This window comes from Globicephala melas, chromosome 11 (genome assembly GCF_963455315.2).
Source record: "Globicephala melas chromosome 11, mGloMel1.2, whole genome shotgun sequence".
Classification (NCBI taxonomy): Eukaryota; Metazoa; Chordata; class Mammalia; order Artiodactyla; family Delphinidae; genus Globicephala; species Globicephala melas.
In genome coordinates this window covers 35,842,539-35,866,904 of record NC_083324.2, presented here as the reverse complement: position 1 = coordinate 35,866,904, position 24,366 = coordinate 35,842,539, and the positions used below count along the sequence as shown (strand labels likewise).

Here is a 24,366-nt window from a genome sequence, read left to right as displayed (position 1 = left end):
GCCGCTATCTCCGCCCCGCGGCCGACTCGGCGCCGCGCGTAACGCGACGTCTGAGACCGCAGCGCCTGATTGGCCAGGCGCGGCGTGGGGGCGGGCCTTGGCCGCTCCTACTCTCCCCCCCCACCAGGGGCGGGGCTCCGGCCGGAGAGGGAGCGGTGTTCTGGATCCTGACCACAGGTAGGACAGGCCAGGTGAGCTGGGCTGCGCAAAACGGATTGAGAGCCCAAGCCCGGACTCCGAGCTCCAGGTCGGGAGGGCAGGAGCAGGGAAGATCTGTGACGAAATTTTTTTTTTCCCTCTAAGATAAACCCCTGAAGAATTTATGAAAAAATACTTCTGGATTCCACCCCCAGATTCCGATTCAGTTGTTCTGAGACGGTGGCCAACAATCTGCATTTTCGGCAAGCAGGCTGGATTATTCTGAGGCAGGTCGTGGAGGAAAACAATCTGACTCCGCAAACAAGCATATTCTTTCCAACCCAGACCTTCGGTGTCCTTGTACTTTCCTTGTTAGTACCAGTATCCTGGCCAAAGGCTTGTCTTAGATTCATCATTCAGGCCCCAAATCGACTTTTCCTCCCATAAACGTAATTTAAATGGTCATTTCAATCCAACTGCCTTCATTTAAAAATATACAGGGTATATGCTGTAAACACGTGGATGTAACCCCATCTTGTTCATTCTGAATGTGATTCATAAAAGAAAATCAGGTTGTTGGTATTTGTCAGTCTCCAGGGCCTCCCTCCACACACACTCACATTTATTCCCACTCAACCCTTTCTGACTCCTCAGAACCTGCTCCCTTCCTCTACTAGGGCCTTTAGTCCCCATTCTGTCACCTACCCTCTGAGCTGCCTCTGGCTTTTCTCCCGACACCTCTTGTTGGTGCTCTCAGGTCCCTGACCAGGACTGCATCCACTTAATGCCAGTGTACACACAGTATTATTCTAGTAGACACTGGGGTACACTTGTTGAACAATAAATACCAAACCTAGGGAAAGTTCCCCTAAAGATAGCTGTCAAGAAATTCCAATTACATAAAAGGTTCAATGATATCCAAAAGCTTTCTTGGTTAACAGGAATATTAACTTGATTATCTGGGGAACACAAATGCTACTGGCTCCCTAGAGCCAATTCTCCATCCCTTCTCTTACAATGCACTTCCACACCTCTGTGCCTTTACATGGCATTCTAGCTGCATGGAATACTGTTCCCTTTTCCCTGCTCCATGAACTGCTACTCATGCTTGAAGGCCTGCCTGACACCCCTGTCCCCACTGTGCATCCACATTACCTTGTGTGTGCTGCTCCACTAGAACTTTTCAGACTGCTAAATTAGACGGCTGTACACACCTCTCTCTCCCAGCTGAGTGTAAGCCTCCTGAGGGCAGGAACTGATTTTCTCTCAGCCTTGAATCCAACATAGTGCCTGGCACAGAGAGCATGCAACAAAATGCTTTTTAAATTAAATTGATTTTTAATTTATAAAATTAAAAACTCTCCACAAGTATTGACCATGGGAAAATACAGAAAATCAGGTTAAGAAAATAAACAGGTAAGGAAAAATTGCATTACCGTCTTAAGTCTAAGAAGGTCCCTTATGGGTATGTATGCTCAACAGTTACAGTCCACGTTTAGAGAGAACCAAACAATAGGATGTGTCCTTAAAGCCGAAGAGATTGTAGTTGGGCATAAGGAGATTATTAATTGCTTGAAGACACAGCTCAAGGAAAATTGCACACAGAGCTGAAAAATGAATTTTTTTGACAAAGCAGTGCTCTGCACATCCAGATGTGGAGGAACCCTAAGGCCTGTCGCTGCTGTGCCAAGGCAAATGTAAAGAACAAGAAGCAGTCTTCAGCGATCGGGGCAGAGTCCTCGGTGCCGGGAGCAAGCTCACTATGGGAAGTTCTGCTCTTCCTACCTTTTCTGAACGGCAATTAAAAAGTACCCAGATCCAGAGGGGAAAGGATCAGACAGAAGGATGGGGGGAGAATTCTGGAAAGGTTAATTTTATTGAAGCAGGAAGGAACTTTCTCCTCCATTCAGAGATGATTCTCTGAGGTCCCACTGGAAACAGTTTTGAAGGATTTACTCTGGTCAAGATGCCTTCTTTGCTGTCAAAGGAAGTTAAATATACCTTAAGACCTGTTTTAATTTTCTCACGACCACTTAAAACTGTCATAACATACCACACGTTTATATACACTCTTATTTACAAACCAAAAAAAAAAAAACCCACGCAAAATATTCATCCAAAATAGTTATTTTTTAATCCCTTGAAGTTATACCATCAAACTTGATGGGAGTTATTTTAATAGGTATTCTTGTGCATATTTCTCCTTAAGTATACTTTATCCTCAATGCATAACTTTTAAAATTAAGAGAAAAACAGTAAGCAGGAAGGATACAACGCAATATGCATTTCATTTTGTTCCAAACAAGCAGCTTAAAAAAAAAAAAAAAAGGACAACATACATTAAAGTGCATCAGTTCCAATGAGTTAGTATTAGAAAAGGGCCTAAGGACAGTGCTGGAACCAGCCAGGAGTCCCACACTGGCAGGCCTCTGATTGTCTTCAGAGAAGAGTCAACAGCAAAAAAAAAAAAAAAAAAAAAAAAAAAAAAACCGGAAGAGAAAAAAAATGAGCACTTAAAAATCTCAAGAGAAACATTCAAAGTACACTTCCCTAGAGACTTCTTGCAAAAGGAGATAAGTTTTAATTTTGTCTAAACTTTGTAACCTCCCTCAGTCATCTGCTTTGTGACTTGATTTGCCCCAAGAGCCTACCTTCATCCGTTCAACACTATTTGCTCACGCTCACATCCACTCTGCCAAGTTAGGCATGCAGTTAGATAAACGAAAACACGTAGAAACCCACAGGACTGAGTTCCCATGCATCCTGAGAACAGGCACACCTATTAGCAATGGTAGCTTCATGTCACTAGCCAGTGTCATCCTTTGCCTCCAGAAATAGTCGGAGACCCTTGCCTCCCACAGCTTTAACTCCATTACTGCTGGAGTTAAAGACATGTCCGGCAAGGCTGTGGCTTGTTTCCCTTTAAGACAGTCCTTTGCGATAGGCCACGGCACCAGAACAGACCCAAATGGTGTGTCAGGTCAGAAAAGACATAAAGGAATGGAGTTTTAGGCCTACTTCTCCATTCCTCCAACCCCCACTCCTGGTTCTGCTGGTTCTTGCAAAAATCTAAGACTTCTGAAACCCTAGAATGAAGAAAATCGATCTCCAGTGCACTTATGGCCCACCACCTTCACCCCTAAGGCTGCCCTCAGAAACAGAACTACCTGTCAAATCTGGTACAAGTACAGAGGAGATCCCAGGTGAGCAGGCTTGGAACCAGATCCATTTGGACTGGGCTTGGAGTTTAGAACTCTCCTGCCAAAACTCCAAGTCCATAGGTGACTTATTTAGATAAATTCAAATTTCCAAAGCATATACATCCTGACACAATGGGAGGGAATCATCAAAATTCACTAGCAAAACATTGTAAAGTGAATAAAATCAAGGAAGAGTTATACGTGCATGAAAGTGATTGATTTCTTTTTGGTTTTGCAGGAGGCTCTGTCCTACAGGGTTTCCGAGCCAGCACCATGACCATGACACATGGTTACTTTGGGTGGACCCAAGACCAAAGACATTCAAATTTTTAAAGGGGGTACCCAGTCCCTACTGAGACTTATACTCCATTTGCTAGTGCTCCCTTCTCCTTCATCTTCAAAAGGCCAACTGATAACACGGAACACTTTTGAACTTACTTACACACACACACACACACACACACACACACACACACACACACACACACACACACACACACACACACACACACACACACACACACACACACACACACACAAAAAACATCTCCAATATACAGGACCAAAGTTCAAACTTAGTGTGTGTTTCCACTGCCGAGGCTATGCTCCTAACAGCTCTCTCAGAGTATCTGTGGGCATCAATCAAACCAGCACATGGTGTCTTAAATAAATGTCTTTGGTGATAGGCACCAAGTAAACAGAAGTGCCTATGATAGTTTTCCCAATGTCCCCATTTAGTTAAATCTTACCTACAGTTCCCTGATGTTCTGTGTGTGCCCCAGAAATACTTTCTGGCTTGGGGGAGGGGATGGTTCTGAGTACTATCCAACCTGAGGCCTCCTAAAGCTTTTACTCTGTATTCAGTTATGGTATTAGTGACTGAATTTGTACAAGAGAACAAGTAAAATGTATTCAAGTCCTCAGGAAGCTTTGGTCCAATGCCCTCTCTCTCACAGTGAGAAAAATTTTACTTCCAGGAGAAGGAGCATATAAAGGTCAAGTTCTGAACTGGTTTTCTATGACTGCCTCTATCGTAATTCAATAAATATTTACCGAAGAAGCCCATCCCTTCCAGAGGTTGGTAACTATCCTTCCCTGACCTCTTATATCTATAATGTAGATGCTGGGAGCCACCTACAACGCTAAAGAAAGGCAGATAGGACGAAAGCTCCCATTAATGCATTTCCTGCATTAGCCACCACAGTTCTGCTTCAACGGAGAGGAATGGAGGTGGTTTACAAATGAAAACAGCACAGTCCCCAGAAGCCCACAAAATATAGTCAAAATGTCACAGCAAATCTTCGCATGCAGTAAAAGGTTTCCCTAACACACCAACACTACAATAATAGCCTTATATTGGTCAGTCAACTTCAAGGTCCAGGAGCATGATACAATCCATTCACCTGTTTCCAAGCTTGTCAATTCAGGATCAAAAATGGATCCTGGAAAACTTTCTGACCTTAGGGAGGCTATGGAGCCAGCTGAAGGTGAAATTTAGACAAATGCAGTCCCTCATAATGTACCTCGCACAGATTTAAGAGGTTGGTATCTTTAAAAACCAAAGTTCATATACCTATTGCAACATAACAAACATTTTACCCCAACATGGTGAGCTGTTATCAGGCTTAATATATGTTTTAGAATCACGACAATCAGACTGTCACTGCTGGCCAGTCCAGCCCCAGCCACATTATGAGGCAAATGGAGTCTAAATTTTATACTTAAAAAATAAAAAAAAAAAGCCCCGTGCCAAATTCCCAAACAATTATCCTCTCTCCTGTGACAGCCAGGGATAGGGACGGGGGGTATATAATACTTCTTTAATGTAGTTGCCTGATAAACTATTATCTTGGTATGAGAATGCAAAAAATAGGAAGTAGGTAGGAATAGTAAGTAGGAAACCCTACTTACTTGTCTAATTTAGAGTCAGCTTCTCTCTGGGAGAAAGCTGAGCTTGAATAATCATGGCATAAATAGACAAGCTGGCTGGGGCCTGACTCTACCTGATCAGAGACTACTACTTAGGGCCGTGTGTTTCATCTTGCAGGGGCTTTGCCCCCTCACCTGTGAAGGGAGGTGTTTTAAATTCTATGGTTTCTGAAGAAGTCAAGAGAGAGACAATATAACATATTCACTGTTGCATTTGGTAAATTCTCTCTTATAGAAAATCTCATTTTCCTAAATAAGACAACAATGTTAATTAGTTCCAGACTTTTTTTGTTTCATTGATCTTCTTCAAGGAACTCTTTGCCTTAGTGCCTTGACTGCTGAGCTCTCAGGAAATTTTATTATGCAAGATACCCGCCTCCCCCACCCCCACCCCACCCCCCTCCCGCCGAAACTCTATCTACTTAATGCTAACTGTTCCCAAGCATCATATATATGCTTCTCTTCCAGGGGCATAGAATGAATCAAAACTTTAAAAACTATATCTCCGATAAGTTCAAACATATTAACTTCTACTTAAATGAAGCGTCTTTCCAGGTGTATCTGGTAGTAGCCTAAGCAAAGAGTTGATGCTTTAATATATGGTTTGGTTGGAGGGCCTGAGTTAAGGTGGTTCATAAATTATCCAATGAAGAGAAGATTCAGATTACAAATGTTTGCCAAGGTCCATAAAAACACGTGGGGCAGCGGGGGAAGAAAAGGAAAAAATCACAATCAGTTTAAATTTGTAATAAAATTACCTTATATTTGTATAGCTGTTTAGAATTTACCCAGTTTGTAGTTTTAAAACATTTTCAAATCTTGAAGAGGAATGATTAGGTTATATATTTGCAGGTAACTAGGATATTTAAAACACACACACACACACACACACACACACACACACACACACACACTCAGCAAAGCAAACCATTTAAAGGAAGCAACCTATGTATCTTTCCTCATTCCACATGGTTGGAACAGTACAGCAAATGCTATTATTCTATAATAGCTAACAGTGCAATCATAAGTAAAAATTTGCCTGTTTAATACCAACTTGAGCTGGGTCAAAAGAAACACCTAAAAGGAAACTTGAGTTGTTGAGTGGGAATTGACCGTAGAATACATTCAATTTAAAGGTTTAACCAAAGAAAGAGTAAACGTGACTAGGCAAAGACGTTTCTAGAATCCTTAACCATCTCTCAATCTTTATCCAGCCACTGAGGACATACTGTGACGGAAATGCCATGCTCTGCATCACCCCTCCTAAAACTTATTTTCTCTGTTGTGCTTCTACACTATCTGCCTGGAGACACCGAGAAAGATGGGGAAATGGGCTTTACTGTGGGTCCAGGGAACACCTACTGATTTTTACCCAAAGTAAGGACTCTCAAAATGAAAGACAAACAACTATAGAGAAAAGTAAACACAAAATAAAAGCCTCTGAAATCCCTCTGAGAACTAACAGGGAGAAAGCAATTCAACTGAAATAGCAACAATCTTTGAACTACTTGAAACAGGCAGCCCAACCTGGGTCAAGATGCAAAACAATGACAGTAGAATTCTTAGATCAGTCAGTTAAGGAATTGGTGTTAAGTGCCACATATTATTTTTAAGAAAGCAAACAGTGTTTTTTTTCCCTCCAACTCTGTCATAGTTTTAGTGTTCATGTAGCTTAAAAATGGTATCATTAAAACAACCTCATACATGGCTATAAGCTCAATTATCAACAGAGGTAGTAAACAAAGGAACTCCTAAGAATAGATTTTAAAATGGATCAAAGTGTGACTGTACATTCAAAACCCTAGAGCCACATAATCATCCCCAAAATGAACTGTTTTAATTTAAAAAAGCTTAAAAAACACAATGACAATGAAGCACTGATGTGCCTTAGGCACAGTCCCAAATCAGTGCTGACTTAAAGCTATGTTCTCTCTTTCCAAGAAAGAGAAAGCAGAGAACAAAGTTCAATCTACAATGGGAAGGAACAGAAAGAACAAAAAGAAAACCAAAAGGGTGCTTTCCAGCAACCTAGATTATTCTTCGTTTTCAGGCCACACCAGTGGAAATGCTTATTCTTCTATAGGAGTCTTTTCTTCACAACCTTTATTTTTTTTAAACTGCAATCTGCTGAACAAGAGATGCCCACATTTTCACTGGCAGGAGAGCCACTTCTGTGCAGTTTTTGCTTACTCAGTGTGGGTCCTCCTTCCCTGAAAGTGCAAAGAGAGCAAGCCGACACCTGCAGGGCCCAGAGCCCCAGGACTATTTCAGCTCCACTTGTAGAGCAGGGCGAAGGATTTGCTGCATTTGTGCTTCAAAGATACAGCTCACTTTGGTTGTCCTTCTCAGTTGGCAAACTGTTCATAAAAAGCAAACTTGATCCTCTCTATGTGATGGCAAAGTTTGATGGCAGGGCCCAGTTTTAAGTCCATGCACTCTTGAACGGTGGGAAGGGTAAGGAGCAACAGGGCCTGCCCATCAATTTCCTGTTAAAGCATAAAATACAAATCATCTGTGATGTGCATATGAGTGGCAGCTCGACCATTACAGCCCTGGTTCACTTCGCTTTGTCAAAATCAAAAGTCCCTGTGCTTTTCTTTTCATCACTTTTTCCCTTTAAATAAGTATCACACACTTCCTTTTAAATGCCTCTCATAGTCCTCCATACTAATCAATCTTCAGAATTAGTAATAAAGGGGACTTCCCTGGTAGTCCAGTGGTTAAGAATCTGCCTTCCAATGAAGGGGATGTGGGTTCAATCCCTGGTTGGGGAACTAAGATCTCACATGCTGTGGGGCAACTAAGCCTAGGCACTGCAACTACTGAGCCCACACGCTCTGCAGCCCGTGTGCCACAACTACTGAGCCTGTCTGTCACAACTAGAGAGCCCGTGTGCTGCAACTAGACAGAAGCCTGCATGCCACAACTAAGACCCAACACAGCCAAATAAATTTAAAAAAAACAGAATGTGTAATAAAAGTTTTACCAAGGGTAAGAATCCATTCTGCTCTGCAGAAATCCAGTAAATTAACTAGCCTAACAGTAACCGGCAACTAAATGTGCCAGAAGAAATATCTTTTTAGAGGACTCTTTCTAAATCTGAAAGAAAATATTACCTATAAACTGCAATGTTTTCCTACTCTGTAACATTCATAAAAGCCTGACCAGCTTTTCAAAAGATGTTCAGTTTTGAATCTCCTCAATTATCAAAACAAAATTTATTTCAATATTTAAGGCCACAGACTATTTCTGTTAGAGCCTAACACATTATAGATGTTAATTATTTTTTAAAACAAGCAGATCGTTATTTTGGAAAAGAGGAGGATAATTAAGTATAGCATGCGTAATTTTAAGCTATTTAATAGGGGATGGAAACAAACTCTTAGGAAAAATGAGAATGCAATAATAATCTGCTTCAACTATGGAGGCAGTTAGATAAGTAACTTTTTATCATAGTTCTACTCCGGAGAAGGGAAATAATTTTTTTTGTTTTGTTTTGGATAGAAATATTTTTCCTTAGACTTGTAAATAAATTGCTATTACCTCCACAGACCTCTGCTAAAGAGATACATTACTAAAACCTCAAGGTCTTTGTGATTACCTGGTCTAGGAATATTCTTGCTAGCGGAGCACAGTCGGTGGATCTGATGAACCGCACAACATCCGCCACACTCCACTTCAGGGGGTTACTGTCCAGGTGAAGCCTTTCAGAAACTTCAATCCTTATTTCCTTCATTCCCCACAACAAAAGCAAACCAAATGGTGTTAGAACTATTTCATTCTAAGAAAGTCTCTACATAAAGTCATAACCCTTTAAGGCAGGATTTAAAGTGGTTTTAGGACATGATTTCTCCCAGCAAGGATGGCAAAGGTCCATACACACTAGCTAATCAGGAAATGTTTGTCTTTTATAATAAGAAATATTAACAGACAAGAATTCATCTCAAAGTTTCAGCACAAATAATTTGGACAATTTAACAGAGAAGAATAGTTTTAAAATCTTCCACTTGTTCCTTGGTTTATTTCAGGTCACTCTCTGGCAGGGTGCAGAAGTAGATGGGCTGGTATTTCCAATAAGAGAAGGCTTAACTAAATTATCAGGAGAAATCGTTTTTAACCACTTCTGTTCACAGACTATATTTAAAAAGCAATCCAGTTTTAAAACACTAACTTAACTGCCATTCTTATAATGCATGTATGTGTTAATACGCATGTATGAATCTACCAAACAAAATGGTTTAATCAGAACCAAAAAGATAACTTATTACTACAAAACCATATATATTATGAAAAATATCAAAAGGCAGCTTTCCCTAAACTAAATGACAAGTTACTAATAAACTACCAATGAAACTTTTTTTTACTTAAAACAAGCAGCCATTCTGAGAGAGACTTTCCTCCTGATAAGTAGTTGATCTCCAAATAATCCTTGAAATGCAAGTAAATCACTGAATTTGGGATGTTTTTAAAAAAGACCCAGGAAATTCAACTGAAGCCATAGTGAAATAAGTGTAACACCAACATCATTAACGGTTAGATTCTAGAGGGAAATTGTCAAGAGAGAAAAAAAGACTGTAGTTTTAAAACGGGTACCTTTGGTGAAGGAGGTTTATTCTCATCATCAGAAAATGAAAAAGTGCGAAGCTCTCTTTTTCTTCTCTGTCTGTCTGGAGGCAGTGATGTGGATATCTCACTTTGGGTGGGAGAGGAGGAGCATGATTTTTTTTCTGACATTTCTGACTCTTCCTGTAGCTCATCCTGTTGCTCAGATGTACTGCCCTCACTTAGGGAATCATCATCCCCTTCATCTGGGTCATCCTCATCTTCACCTCCACTTCCCTAGAGGACAAGGAGAGAAGTCTCATTGAAATTCAGGACAAATCAGTTCCTGGACCACGAGACCATCTTCCATTGGCCGGAGATCCAAATAGAAAGACCTGCAGGTATTCCTTCTGTCTGTATTGTAAACCAGGGATCTCTTGGCTTCTAGACATTACAGGTACATCATAGATCTCGTACCTGGGGAGAGCCCGCTGGGGTATTATCAACAGATGCAGAGGAGCGTTTCTTCTTATGAACAAAAACATTTTTTCGCCTCTTTCTCCTCTTACTCGCTTTTTTCAGGGCACATGCTAAGTTACTATGCCCACCAGGTGGCCTCCCAATTCTTTTATTTTTCTTCTTTCCATAGTAGTGTGCTAAATGTGAATGACAAAGAAAAATGAAGTAGCTTCATTATTTTTGTGTACCTCAAACCACAAGAGATTCCACTAGCATAGCACAACATGGGTACAGTGTATTTGATTAAGGTTAAATTCCATACAATGGAATAATCTTGACTATAGATTCTGAATATACAGTTTGATTAGTAACTGACAAATGCATAAACCTGAATAATCCTCCCCCTAACAAGATACAGAATATCTACATTAACCTAGAAAGTTTCCAGGGTCACTTCCTAGTTAGTCCCCCTCACCAGAAGTAATCACTATTCTAATTTTCATCACTATAGACTAGTTTTGCCTCATCTAAGGAATCATTCAGTAAATACTTTTTCCAACAAGGCTTCTTTCACTCAGTATAATTTTTTTTAAGTGTTTCTTTTTTATTTAATTTTAACTTTTTTTTTTTCTGCGGTACGTGGGCCTCTCACTGCTGTGGCCTCTCCCGTTGCGGAGCACAGGCTCCGGACGCGCAGGCTCAGCAGCCATGGCTCATGGGCCCAGCCGCTCCACGGCACGCAGGACCCTCCCGGACCGGGGCAGGAACCCGTGTCCCCTGCATTGGCAGGCGGACTCTCAACCACTGCATCACCAGGGAAGCCCTTTTTTTTTTTATCTTTGGCTGCATTGGGTCTTTGTTGCTGCATGTGGACTTTCTCTAGTTGTGGTGAGCGGGGATTACTCTTAGTTGCACGGGCTTCTCATTGCGGTGGCTTCTCTTGCTGTGGAGCACGGGCTCTAGGTGCACAGGCTTCAGTAGTTGCAGCACGTGGGCTCAGTAGTTATGGCACATGGGCCCTAGAGCACGCGGGCTTCAGTAGTTGCGGCGCGCGGGCCCTAGGGCATGCAGGCTCAGTAGTTGTGGCATGCGGGCTCTAGAGCGCAGGGTCAGTAGTTGTGGCGCATGGGCTTAGTTGCTCTGCGGCATGTGGGATCCTCCCAGATCAGGGATCAAACCGCATCCCCTGCACTGGCAGGCGGATTGGCTTCTTAACCACTGCACCACCAGGGAAGTCCCAGCATAATGTTTTTGGGTTTCATCTATGTTGTGTGTATGAGTAGTTCATTTCTTCATATTGATGAAGAGCATTCCATTGTATGAATATACCGGTTTATCTATTCTCCTGCTGATGGGCCCCTGGTTGTTTCCAGATTTTGGCAATTATTAAGTTGTAGTGAACATTCTTGTACAAGGCTTTTAGTGGGCAATGTTTTCATCTTCCTTGGGTAAATACCTAGGAATGGAATTGTTGGATCATATGGTAGACATATGATTACCTTTAAAGAGACTGCTAACAGTTTTCCAAAAGGGTTATATAATTTTACACTCCACCAGCAATGTACGAGAGATGTAGCTGCTCTGTACACCTCTGCCAACATGTGGGATTGTCAGTAATTTTCATTTTAGCCAACCTAGTGGATATACAGTAATTTCTTATCGTAGTTTAAATCTGCACTTCCCTGACAACTAATGCTACTGAGCACATTTTCATTTACTTATTGGCCATGTGCGCATCTTTTTTTGGTGAAGCGTTTATTCAAGTCTTTTATTCACTTTTTAAAATGGTTTTCTCTGTTTATTTAATTTTTTACTGAGATATAATTCACATAACATAAAATCCGTCATTTGTACATATTCAGCAGTCTTTAGACACAGACTATGAATGAATACACTGTTGTGCAGCCATCACCACTATCGAATACCAGATCATTTTGTTTCTCTTTTTATTTACTTATTTTTAAATTGAGGTAAAAGTCACATAACAAACAACTAAACATATAAAAATGTACAATTTAGTGGTATTAGTGTAGTCACAATGTTGTACAACTACCAGCTTTCTCTAGTTTCAAAACTCCTCTTTTTATTGAGTTGTGAGAGTTTTTAATATATTCTGGAGACAAGTTCTTTGTTGGATATATGGATTAAGAATATCTCCTCACCTGTGCGCCCTCAGGGATGCCAAAACAAACAAATAAACAGGATATTTTCTCCAGACTGTGGAATGTCTTTTCCTTTTTATAAATAGTATTATTAAGAGAGCAAAAGTTTTAATTTTGGTAATGTTTAATGTATTAGTTTTTCCTTCAGGTTAGTGAATTCTGTGTCCTCTCTAAGCAACCTTTGCCTAGCTCAAGATCTTCAGGATACCTCTTTTGTTTTCTTCTAGAAGCTTTATAGTTTAGCTTTTACATTAGGTCTATGATTAATTACCTTGAATAAAGTTTTGTATATAGTGAGGTGGAGCCAAGGAGCTCTGTTTTTGCATTTTCGATCTGGATATCCAATTGTACCAGTGCCATTTGTTGAAAGAAATTCCTTTCCCATTAAATTTATCATTTTTGTTGAAAATTCTTTAACTACATAAGTTTGTCTCTATTTCTGGACCCTCTATTCTGTCCCATCACTCTATTTGACTATTCTTTCATCAATACCCCACTTTTGATTACTATAGTTTATGGTAAGACTTGAAGTCAGATAGAGCAAGCCCTCCAACTTTACTCTTCTTTTTCAGGATTGTTTTGACTATTTTACGTCCTTTGTATTTTCATATAAATTTTAGAATACAGAGACAATTCCAAAAATGAAATATACGTAGTTTAGCTCTGAGTTACATATTAAAGTAATATCAAAATATAATGTAATTTTTTGCAAAAAATGAATACTAAAGGATATAAATCCATTTGATATCATTCAAATTACTAATTGGGAAAAATTATAAAGAGTCCTAAAATCTAGGCTAATTTCAATTGTATCATTGTGAAAAATAAATTCAAGACAAAAAGCATAACATAATCCACATACATCCAAAGGCTCAAATTGGTGTACTTATACATGTGCTTATATGAACAGTACATTTCACTTGGCCACTAATAACCACTGCAATTTACTAAACTAAGTGCTGAATCTGACACAATAATAATAAGTTAGACAAACTCTGCTCTTAAGGAGTTTATAATCCAATAAATATAAGTAGAAACTAGGTTAGATACTCTCATATGATTTTGTGATTCATATACTAATTAGAAAACTTGTCACGCTAAATATGGACCTTGGATCAGCAGCATCACCAGCATCTGGGAACTTGTTGGAAATGCAGACACTTAGGCCCCAGATACCCATGGCATGATGAACCAGAACCTCTATTTCAACAAGATCCTCAGAATTTGCACACATGATAAAGTTTAAGAGGCCCAAAATTAGAGACCCCCTAAAAGAAATCTTCAAGTTTAACAAGGTAAAATCCACCTCTGTATTAATTCTCCTAAGTGACATCAGGGCTTGTGGGATTTAAGGATTTAAGGAAAAGTAGGATCAGAATTTTGTGTTTGGGTAACAATGCCTTGACAAGACTCCAAATTAAACATTTCATTCTGAATGCCTTTTTTTTTTGCCGTTTCACAAAAGAGAAGACAAGCAATGAGAGGCAGCAGGTGTTGTTACGACATACTCCTGCCTCCTGCCCAGCACTCTCACCCCAATGTCTGCACAGCTAGCTCTCCTAATTCCTTCACTTCCTTGGCCATCTGTATGAACAGCACCCCACCTGCTAGCCTTCCTCACTCTCCTACTTTGCTTATTTTGCTTCATTTTTCTCCATAGTACTTCCCTCTATTTGTTCACTTGTTTATTATCTATCTCCCACATTAAGATGTAAACTCAGTGAGGAAAGGAATTTTTTACTTTACATTTGTATCCCAGTGCTAGAACAGTGGCAGCACACAGTGGACCCGTAATAAATACATGCAGACTGTATAAACAGATTCCATATCCTATTAGATGCAACAGTTAATTTATATACACTCTGTACATAAAGGTTGGCAAACTAGGGCCTGTAGGCCAAATGTGACCCATGGCCTGTTTTGGTATGGCCCACAAGCTAAAAATAGTATATACATTTTTAAAAGTGTTCTTTAAAAAAATTAAAACAAAACAAAAAGAATATGCAAAAGAGATCCTATGACCCGTAGCCTAAAATATTATTATCTGGCCCTTTATAGAAAAAGTTTGCATACCTCTGCTATATCTGAATGTCTGCAAAATAAAAACCTTCTAGGATATGAGATATGGTCAGCTGCTACAGTTAACAAATTTAAAAAACTTGACTCACTATATTTAGTCTTTGTAAGTACAGAGCAGTTCTCTGAACACTTATCCAGAACCATCCGTGGACCAAAGAGATTAGGACAGCACTCCAGTTTGATACAGGTTTGCCGGCAGAATTCAGTCACCCGATCTGCTGTTTTCACTATCTCGACAGTAGCTCGGTAACTCTTTCCTTTGTATCTGCCATTGGAAGACATCAGATACCAAGTTTATTGGGCTAGTGATTACAGAGAAAAATCAAGTATATTAACAGACCTGAAAAATATTTTTGCTTCTTAGAATATTCTATGTCCTTTACAGTTTGAGGACTCTGAAAACAATGAGGAATTTATATTGTACTTAAATTTATAATCTAGTAAGCTATGACAACTAAAAGCTGACTTTTTAAATTAGCAAAGTAAGGTCCCCGCTTTCTGTTCCTATGTTTAAGGTTTTCAAACAACTTCTACACTAACCACTAAAAAAACAGTGACTTTCATTAAGTCTTCCTTGACCCTACGGTAGTGGTTCCACGAGTATGGTCCACGGACCAATATAACCTGCCAACTGTTACCCATCCATGACAAGATGAGGTCAGAAAACAAGAGCAAATGTTTTATAAACTTTCACAGTAACTTGCAGAAGTAATTTTATGGCTCTTAAATCTAGTAACAAAAAAGCTGTTCCTGCATTGTATGTCTTTTGAATTCCATATTTTTGTAACTCATTTTTACCATATTTTATAAAAGTATAATAGGATAGCAACTTAAAAAAGAAAACAAACCTGGTCCTTTACCACAAATAGTTGAAGAAGCCCTGCCCAAGGGAATGTAAGTACCCTAATATTATCCATGGAAGAATCAATTCTGTGTCCTGTTAAGCATGATTAAGAATAAAGGGCAGGGGGGGGTTCCCTGGTGGCACAGTGGTTAAGAATCCGCCTGCCAATGCAGGGGACACAGATTCAAGCCCTGGTCCAGGAAGATCCCATAGGCCTCGGAGCAACTAAGCCTGTGCACACAACTACTGAGCCTGCGCTCTGGAGCCCGCGAGCCACAACTACTGAGCCCACAAGCCACAACTACTGAAGCCTGTGCGCCTAGAGCCTGTGCTCTGCAACAAGAGAAGCCACCACGATGCAAAGCCCTCGCACCGCAACAAAAAGTAGCTCCTGCTAGCCCCAACTAGAGAAAGCCCGCATGCAGCAACGAAGACCCCTAAGGCAGCCAAAAAAAAAAAAAAAAAAAAAGAATAAAGGGCAGGGGAGCCTACTCACTTGGCCTTCAGGACTTCCCCACATCCATGCCACACAGAGTCTTTGTCCAGCTGCAGCTCCCGAAGGACACGACTGGGTTTATAGGCTGCATTGATCAGTAAAGTGAGGACCTGTGCTCCATTTTTAAAGCAGAAATATGGGTTGGGGAGGAGAAAAGCAGATGATTAGAACCTTGCTATTCCCTAGCATGTCACCTAGGTGATTAATTCTAGTCATATTAATTGACAAACGTTAACAAAATAATAATACTGAAGATATGACAGTTGACCAAAGTTGCAAATAAGACAGTAATGAGGCCCTCTTAAATATTCTAAACATTATGGTCAGGAAGAAACAGGCACCACAAATTTAAAATTACTCTAGCATTTGCTTCCAAATCCTTTCCTAGTCATGGTACACACAGAAGCTCCGGCCTCCCCAGGCACAGCCTCACCACCCTAAGGGCTGATAGGTTTGGAACCCTCACATCTCTTACCCACAGTGCAGCACCCTGCCTGGGAAGCTCAAGTCCAGCAGATGTGTATGTAGTTCTATCACGGTCCCAGGTTAATACCACACAGCCTCTCAGGCTTAGACTACTCTCATGTTCACTCCTGCATGGTCCTCACGTGGCCTCTGACAGAAGACCTTTCTACACTGACAGAGGTGAACCTGCCACGTGAAGAACTGCTTAGGTGAATGTTTCCTATGGAGCAAAAATAATTATGTGCCTAGTTCACTGTCCAATACATGAGAAAAGTGAGTCACTTTTGATAAAACCTAGAGTTGTCACACCTACGGCACGCTGATCCTTGTCTGAATGAGTCTACCAGACTGCTGTAAAATTTCTTAAATTCTTCTACTCCAGGCGGGAACCTTACCTCTCTGAGGACCAGGACACAATTCCCGGGTCCCACACATTGAGGCAGCTCAGCGATCCTTCCTTTGTTAAGATATGGCCCTGAGAAGCAACGGTGGTTGAAGTATATCTTTGGACAGCAATATTTTCCATTAATCATAACTGAGAAATGAAGAGAAACAAATATTCAGAACAGAATAGTTTTCTACCCTATGTTTCCAAAGCTGAATTACTGAAGGAAAAACCCAGCATATCCACCATTACATAAAGTCAGGACTTAACTTATTTTGGAGTTTAACATACTGTCTGAGTGTGAAATACCTTATACTTACAACAAGTCTATTATAGAGCTATCACTCTGCTGAGATCAACAACATCCTTACTGCAGATTAACTCCTGGTTAATGCAACATTGTTCCAGAGCCCCACGCTTCTATCACTACAGGAAGTGGAGGATTTACTTCAAGAACTCATGATGATTCCTGAAGATCAACGACTCAATAATCGATTCTAGAATATTTCTAGACAGTGATGGTGAATATTACCCAGAACTACAGTTTGTCCCCTTAAAACTACCAAACTAGTATGCTGGTAGCGTTTGGTGATGTGGGACCCCACCCATCACTGCGATTCCTCAGAGGGATAAAAGCATTCTGTGACCACATCTCTAAATTCTTTAGGTATTACGGGGTATAACTAGGCCTAGAGACCCTTCTCTTCAACTATTTTTCTGTATGAATACTGTACTCCAATATAAGGTTTTTTTAATTCCCTCATATGAGTAGTTGGCAATTCAGCTACTAAATGTAAAAAAATTCAAGGACACTAAAACATTTTCCATTTTCATATAAAGCAAAGAAAGCTCTTCTGATGGACACTGCCCTGTTAATCAAAAGGAAACGAGCGTGTACACTGCCCAGTGTTGATAGCACCCTGAAGTACATAGTGTTCATTCTCTAATTAAGAACCCAGTCTTAGCACAGTGGTCAGCATGTCGGTGCCCACTTCTCCATTTGAACTCTGTCACCCAGATCCCCTCAGGGGATGCTCCCTGCTGCTGGGAATGTTGGGAGTTTACAGCTCTTAGTTGTGAGTCTATCCTGGAATATCTCTCAGTCCAGAACTGTCCCTCAGTAGGAGAGAGCTACCTTGCCCAAGGTCCCACCCTTTGTGAGGTGGGGAGGGAGAAGCAGCTCACTTCCAATAACTGACCAAGGAGGGAGTACAAGGGTGTGGCCACCACACCTCTAGGGACACACCACTGAGGGACACTCAGTGGCTATACCAGCTCCAAGGCTCCCTGCGGGACTGGAAGAGACTTCTGTTACAACTGCACTGTGACTCAACTTCTCCCTCTGCCCAGTCCTGCATCTTTTACCCTTCCCAGGAGTGTTTCAAAAAGCACTCCCCAATGAAACTCCTGCATGCAAATATCAGAGTCTCAGGCTCTGTTTCCAAGGTAACTTGACATATGACAAAACCCAAAGCAAACACATTTTGGCTGTGGTCACATGAGATATTAATGTCTTAATTCTTTAGTTTTAGTAGGCATTAGAACGGTCAGTAACATGTCAAAAATAAGGAGTCATGCAGCCCTGATCCTCTATGTATAAATGATGTTATGAAAAGGCAGTGGGTAGAAGAGACAAAAGTACAGGTTTTGAACTTGAGAACAATTTGAGTTCCATTTCTGACCCTTCTACTGTAAGCTGTGTGACCTCTTTGAGCTTTGGTTTCCTTTCTTTTCTAGGCATTTACTAAATACCACCCAAATGCCTAATCTGTGCTAAAACACACAGAGCCAAGATGCTAAGCATTATACAACCAGCAAAGTGGTGTCAAGAGTAGTTCCAAGGAGCCCTGGTCAAAAGGCTTGGGCCTCCAGCAAGGATCCTTGTCTAATTTATCAGGCATTGCCTCTGGAACAATCTGTTTTTCAGTGTTTGTTTTTTTCTTTTTTTTAAATTGCAAAATATATATACAAAGTGTGTATATCATAAAAAGGTTTTAAAGAAGAAAAAATATCTATCTCTCAACCACCCAGTTTAAAAAAAGAGCACGATCTGAAAAGCCTAAGTTTCTTTATTTAAACTCAGGGATGATATATTGACCTCCAGAGCCTTTAACACTGACAAGTGATCAGTAAATAATGGCTAAAATATTATAATGTCCATTTATAATGGACAGAAATACCAGCCTAAAGATAATTATTAAACTAAATATATCTTAGACAATTATAACTCTTTAAAATCACAATTAAGAGACCCCTCTATAAAGCTACATCCCATAAATCAAAGGTATTGTTTAATAAGTTATTTTTAGATATCGTCCATTAAAAGAAGCTAAAGGTTGTCTTTTCCCTAAGATTGCATGCACTTATACCTGAGTCTGTGGAGCTCAGCTCCTGATTCTTCAGACCCTCATGGACAGTCCTTGAGGATGGTATTCTGCATCAAGAAAACACAACAAAATAATGAGATAATTCCTAAGGTCAGTAAAATGTAAGGATTAGTTTCCTTCCAATCTAAGAAGAAAACAAATGTGGCAGATTGCAAAATTGGTAACAAAAGGTGCTTCCTCAATTGTACTTTTTTTAGAAACAGCAATTGTTTTAAAAACCATGGACATGTTCTAAGGGGACAACAGTCTGTAGACAGTACTGTGATACTGCATGTTCCAATGAACTTGCATTCATGTGAGCAACAAATTACAGAATTCCTTGTTGGATTCTTAAACTGCAAGTAAACTACAGATGGTCCCCAATTTACAGTGGTTCTACTTAACGATATTTCCACTTAACGATGGTGCAGGAGCAATATGCATTCAGCAGAGACCATACTTTGAATTTTGATCTTTTCCCTGGCTAGTGATATGTGGTACAATCCATGTTCCTGGGCAGCAACCCAGTCGGGCAGGAGATCACAGGGTAAACAATCAATACACTTACAACCTTTCTGTTTTCTGCTTTCAATACAGTAGTCAATAAATCACGTGAGTATTCTCTGTGGTAGATGATTTTGCCCAGCTGAAGGTTAATGTATAAGTGTCCTGAGCACATTTAAGGTAGGCTAAGCTACGATGTTTGGTAGGCTAGGTGTGTTAAATGCACTTTCAACTTATGATATTTTCAACTTAAGGTGGGTTTATTGGGACATAATCCCATTATAAATCGAGGAAGATCTGTACTTGTTTTTTTAATAGATGAAGAACAGAAGCATTTTTATATAGGGTCTGTTTCCTTCTATCAGTTTCAAAATTAAAGACAAATTACAAAAACAGAATTACACCATATGCAGCAATCACTGAAAAAGGCTAATTTATCTTTTCAGAATACTTCCTCACTAAACCTTTGGATCAGTCTTGATGACTAAGTCAAGGAAAAATCCAAAGCCAGTTTTTTTGTCATTGCTTTCTCAGTCCTCTAGCTGGGTTAGAATGCTGCAGCCTTTCTCTCCACCACAATTGGAGAGAAATTGTTTTATTACTCACATAGCCATGAAAGCAGCTATAAATTATACAGAATTTGCTACAGACTGACTGAACTGTGTTCTCTTAAATTCATATGTTGAAGCCCTAATTCCATCCCCACCCCATGTGAGTGTGTTTGGACATAGGCCTTTTAGGCAGTAAATAAGGGTGGGGCTCTAACCCAATAGGATCAGTGGCCTCATAAGAAGAACAAGAAAGAAAGAACTCCCTTCCTCCTTGCTCCTGCCATGTGAGGACACAGCGTGAAGATGGCTATCTGCAAGCTAGGAAGAGAGCCTTGACCAGGAACCAAATCAGGCTGGTACCTGATCTTAGACTTCCAGCCTCCAGAACTGTGAGAAATACATTTCTGTTGTTTAAGCCACCAGTCTCTGTTATTTTGTTCTGGCAGCCTGAGCTAAGACAGAATTGAAAACCCAATTTTTAAAAATACACATGCACACAGAATCCCTTGTATTTTAAAGGCACCACTAATTCTTTGCTTTTCAACAGTGTGTATGAAGGAATGCTACAAAGGGCTTTTTTTTTTTTTTAATATTTATTTGTTTATTTACTTGGCTGCACCGGGTCTTAGTTGCAGCACGTGGGATCTTCGTTGCCACGTGCGGGATCTTTGTTGTGGCATGTGGGATCTAGTTCCCTGACTAGGGATCGAAACCGGGTCCCTTGCATTGGGAGTGCAGAGTCTTAACCCCTGGACCACCAGAGAAGTCCCAAAGGGCTTCTTAATGGGAGACAGAAGCACTCCTCTGAGTGTGACTTTTCTTGTAGAGTTGTTGTTTTCTTCCTCAAGTTCTTTTCACTGTGAGAAATCATAACCTGATTTAAAATTTTGTGTTTTCCTTAACAAATACCAGCATAGAGACTCTATTTCCTCTCTTATTCAAATGTCTTCAGGGTCTAAAAGCCAAAGAAAATTCAATTTGGGGAACATCTTGAGAATGCATTGTACCCTTTTATATATAATGCCACTTTAGGAAATGCTCATATTGTAAGGAGAAGTATATAAACTATCAAAAGCTGAATTACAGGATTATGCTTCCATCTGAGAAAACAATATATGAGGAGATATATTCTCTGAAATAGTTATTTCTTCTTCTAGATATTTAACTTTCAAATGTCAACTATTCAAACATACTATCACTTACTGTTTTTCTGGTTGAACCACTGCAACTTTCCTCTGTTTGTGTACTGTACAAAGAAAAAAAATATATAAATGTCAAGAAAAATTAAAAGACAAAGGAAAAGTTACATATGCATTAAGCTAACTTTAGCTTACAGCTGGCCTTTGAACAACATGGGTCTGAGTATATGTGGATTTTTTTCAACAGTAAATACTGTAGTACTACACAGTCTGCAGTTAGTTGATTCCTCAGATACAAAACCGCAGAGACAGAGGGCCAACTATGGGACCTGTGCATTTGCAGATGTTGGTATCCATGGCAGGTCCCAGAACCAATCCCCCACATATGTGGAGGGACAACCAACCATACGCAGTTCACTGGTCTTTAGTGTATTCACATAGTTGGGCAATTATTACCACAGTCAATTTGAGAATATTTTTATCATCTCAAAAAGAGACTCGGTACTCCTTAGCAATCACCTCTCCACTTAACCACCCCCGAGCCCTAGGTAACTACTAATCTACTTTTCCACTCTCTAGATTTGCTTGTTAAATCATAAATGGAATCATACAACATGTATGATTTGTGACTGGCTTCTTTTACTTAGCATAACGTTCTCAGAGTTCATGCAAGTTGTGGTGTGTGCTAACACCTCATTCCTTTATATTTCTGAATACTATTCCATGGTGTGGAGATACCACATTTGTTTATCTATGCATCAGTTGATGGACATTCGGATTGGTTCCACTATGTACATTTGTGTATAAATTTTTATGTGGATATGTGTTTTCATTTCTCATGAGTATATAGCTCTATATTTAACACTTTGAGGAACTGCCAGATTGTTTTCCAAAGCAGCTACACCATTTTATTTCCCCCCAGAAAATATTCATAGAAGTTGGCTGTCCCAGGGAGGCTTAAAAATATTATTTTTGGTTTCTGTATAAAGACATAGCAATACTTATAGTACTTGCTAGTTAAAAAAACACAGAACTAGGTTTTTGGGGTTTTTTTTCTTTTTTTTCTGTACGCGGGCCTCTCACTGCTGTGGCCTCTCCCGTTGCGGAGCACAGGCTCTGGACGCGCCGGCTCAGCGGCCATGGCTCACGGGCCCAGCCGCTCCGTGGCATGTGGGATCTTCCCGGACCAGGGCACGAACCCACGTCCCCTGCATCGGCAGGCGGACTCTCAACCACTGCACCACCAGGGAAGCCCTCAGAACTAGGTTTTAAATATAGGTGACCCTTGAACAATGCAGGAGTTGGAGTGCCAACCCCCAAGCAATCAAAGATCCATGTATAACTTTACATTCCACCCTCCGTATGTGCAGTTCTGCATCCGCGGATTCAACCATCCAGGGGTCATGTAGTACTGTAGTACATATTTATTGAAACAAATCCACATACAAGTAGACCCACACAGTTCAAACCCACATTGTTCAAGGGTCAACTGTACTTTAAAGGAGCAAATTTTATGGTATATAAATATCTCTCCATAAAGCTGTTTTTAAAGTTGGGGGGTGTCACTTTAAGATTAGGTCACAAAACATGGGAACTTGTGTCTTGCTCAATCTCTCACTCTCTTGGCTTGCTGGCTCTGATGGAAGCCAACTCCTGTGCTGTGAGCTCCCCCACAAAGTGGCCCACATGACAAGAAACTGAGGGAAGCCTCCAACTGACAGTCAACAAGGAACTGAGGCCCTCAGTCCAACAGCCCACAAGGAAATGAATTCCTGCCCACAGCCATCTGAGTAAACTTGGGAGCAGATCCTCCCCCCGTTGGGCCTTGAGATGACAAGAGCCCTGCTGAGGCCCTGAATGCAGCCTCACCAGAGACTCGGATCCAGAGGTCCCAGCTAAGTTGAGTCAGATTCCTGACCTACAGAAAATGTGAGATAATAAATGTTTTGTTGCAATGAATGATTTCCTATGCAGAAACGGATAACCAGAATATCATTTTATTTTTCTCTGAAATGTCCAGATTCATCCTACTTGGTAACAGCCACACAGCAAATTATTTAACAATCAATCCTTTGACCCAGAAATAGACAGCTACCTCGTGCTCGGCGAGGAGTGCTGAGGGGATGGCCATTGGTTTCACACCAGCCCAAAGGAAATATATCCATGGATTCCACATTCACAATAAATTCAGGTATGGGTTTCTTAGAACCTGTTTAGATTTAAAAAAAATTTTTTAAAGACTATTAAATAGCTTTCTTCATAAACTACTTTCTAGACAATGTTCTAGTAGACAGTGTTCTACTGTTGCAATAATACAGACACAAAGTCTCTTAAGCAAGTTCCCTTTACACAGAAGTCACACTTTTTCATGTGTGACAAACATTAAGAGAAAAAGCAAACTGTCCCCCAAGCGTAACTGTATAAAGACCAAAACAGGTAGTCAATGTACAGGGTGACCCCTAGTTAGGGAACAGCAAATAAGCACCTAGAACTACCAGTAATATCATTCAGATGGTTGACAAATATGGTCGTCAATTCCACGAAATAACTGGAAAATAAAAGGCAAACGTTATAGTTCTACTCAATAAAAACATTACTTCTGGTACTCAGAAACAAGCCAGAAGTTCGACTGGTGGGCTCAAGTCAGAAAGTGATGTAAACAAAGTTGCTCAGCAGGGGTTGCATAAACATGTACATCCAATACTGTCCTTGACACCTATGTTAAAGGCCGATTCTACAAACCGGGAACAACAGTAAGGACCGAGTCTGACTACTCAGCAGTGAAAAAAAAGAAACCCAGGCATAGTTAGCTGTAGTGCTGAGTACTCGCATACTACTTTCTGTCCACAAACCTGTCCCATCACTGAATATTACTTTTAGCATAATATATCTTTTCAATTTTACATACTTTTTGGTTCTACTGGTTGGGGGCAACCAAAATATAATCTCTTGAATAAGCTAGTTACTAATGCTCATGCTCAAGTATTTTGGTCACATCAAAATATATGCTATTTAACTTGTATTTTCCCGTTCAAGAAAACAGGGGGCCATATAAGTGAAGGCTTTTATTCATATTCATTTCCTAAAATTTGAAGGTCAAGGACAGG

The 24,366-nt window shown here is 40.3% G+C and overlaps 1 protein-coding gene across 7 annotated transcripts in view; it reads right to left on the bottom strand.

Moving 5' to 3' along the window:
• Window positions 1-1,502: 1,502 nt before the first annotated feature.
• The window catches only part of SFMBT1 (Scm like with four mbt domains 1), a 132,868-nt gene continuing 110,004 nt past the window's right edge, over window positions 1,503-24,366 (bottom strand). For 6 of the 7 annotated variants that reach the window (XM_060308327.1, XM_060308325.1, XM_060308328.1 and 3 more), the window contains 10 exons: window positions 23,355-23,468; window positions 21,324-21,366; window positions 19,069-19,133; window positions 16,710-16,849; window positions 15,850-15,959; window positions 14,599-14,774; window positions 10,287-10,465; window positions 9,861-10,106; window positions 8,869-8,997; window positions 6,214-7,753 (listed from right to left, as the gene is read on the bottom strand). In XM_060308327.1, coding sequence (XP_060164310.1) covers window positions 7,613-7,753; window positions 8,869-8,997; window positions 9,861-10,106; window positions 10,287-10,465; window positions 14,599-14,774; window positions 15,850-15,959; window positions 16,710-16,849; window positions 19,069-19,133; window positions 21,324-21,366; window positions 23,355-23,468 — 1,343 coding nt within the window. In that variant the 3' untranslated portion in view covers window positions 6,214-7,612. Of the gene's footprint in view, window positions 2,117-6,213; window positions 7,754-8,868; window positions 8,998-9,860; window positions 10,107-10,286; window positions 10,466-14,598; window positions 14,775-15,849; window positions 15,960-16,709; window positions 16,850-19,068; window positions 19,134-21,323; window positions 21,367-23,354; window positions 23,469-24,366 lie in introns of those variants that run through there. The other variant, XR_009565891.1, reaches the window with a different exon arrangement.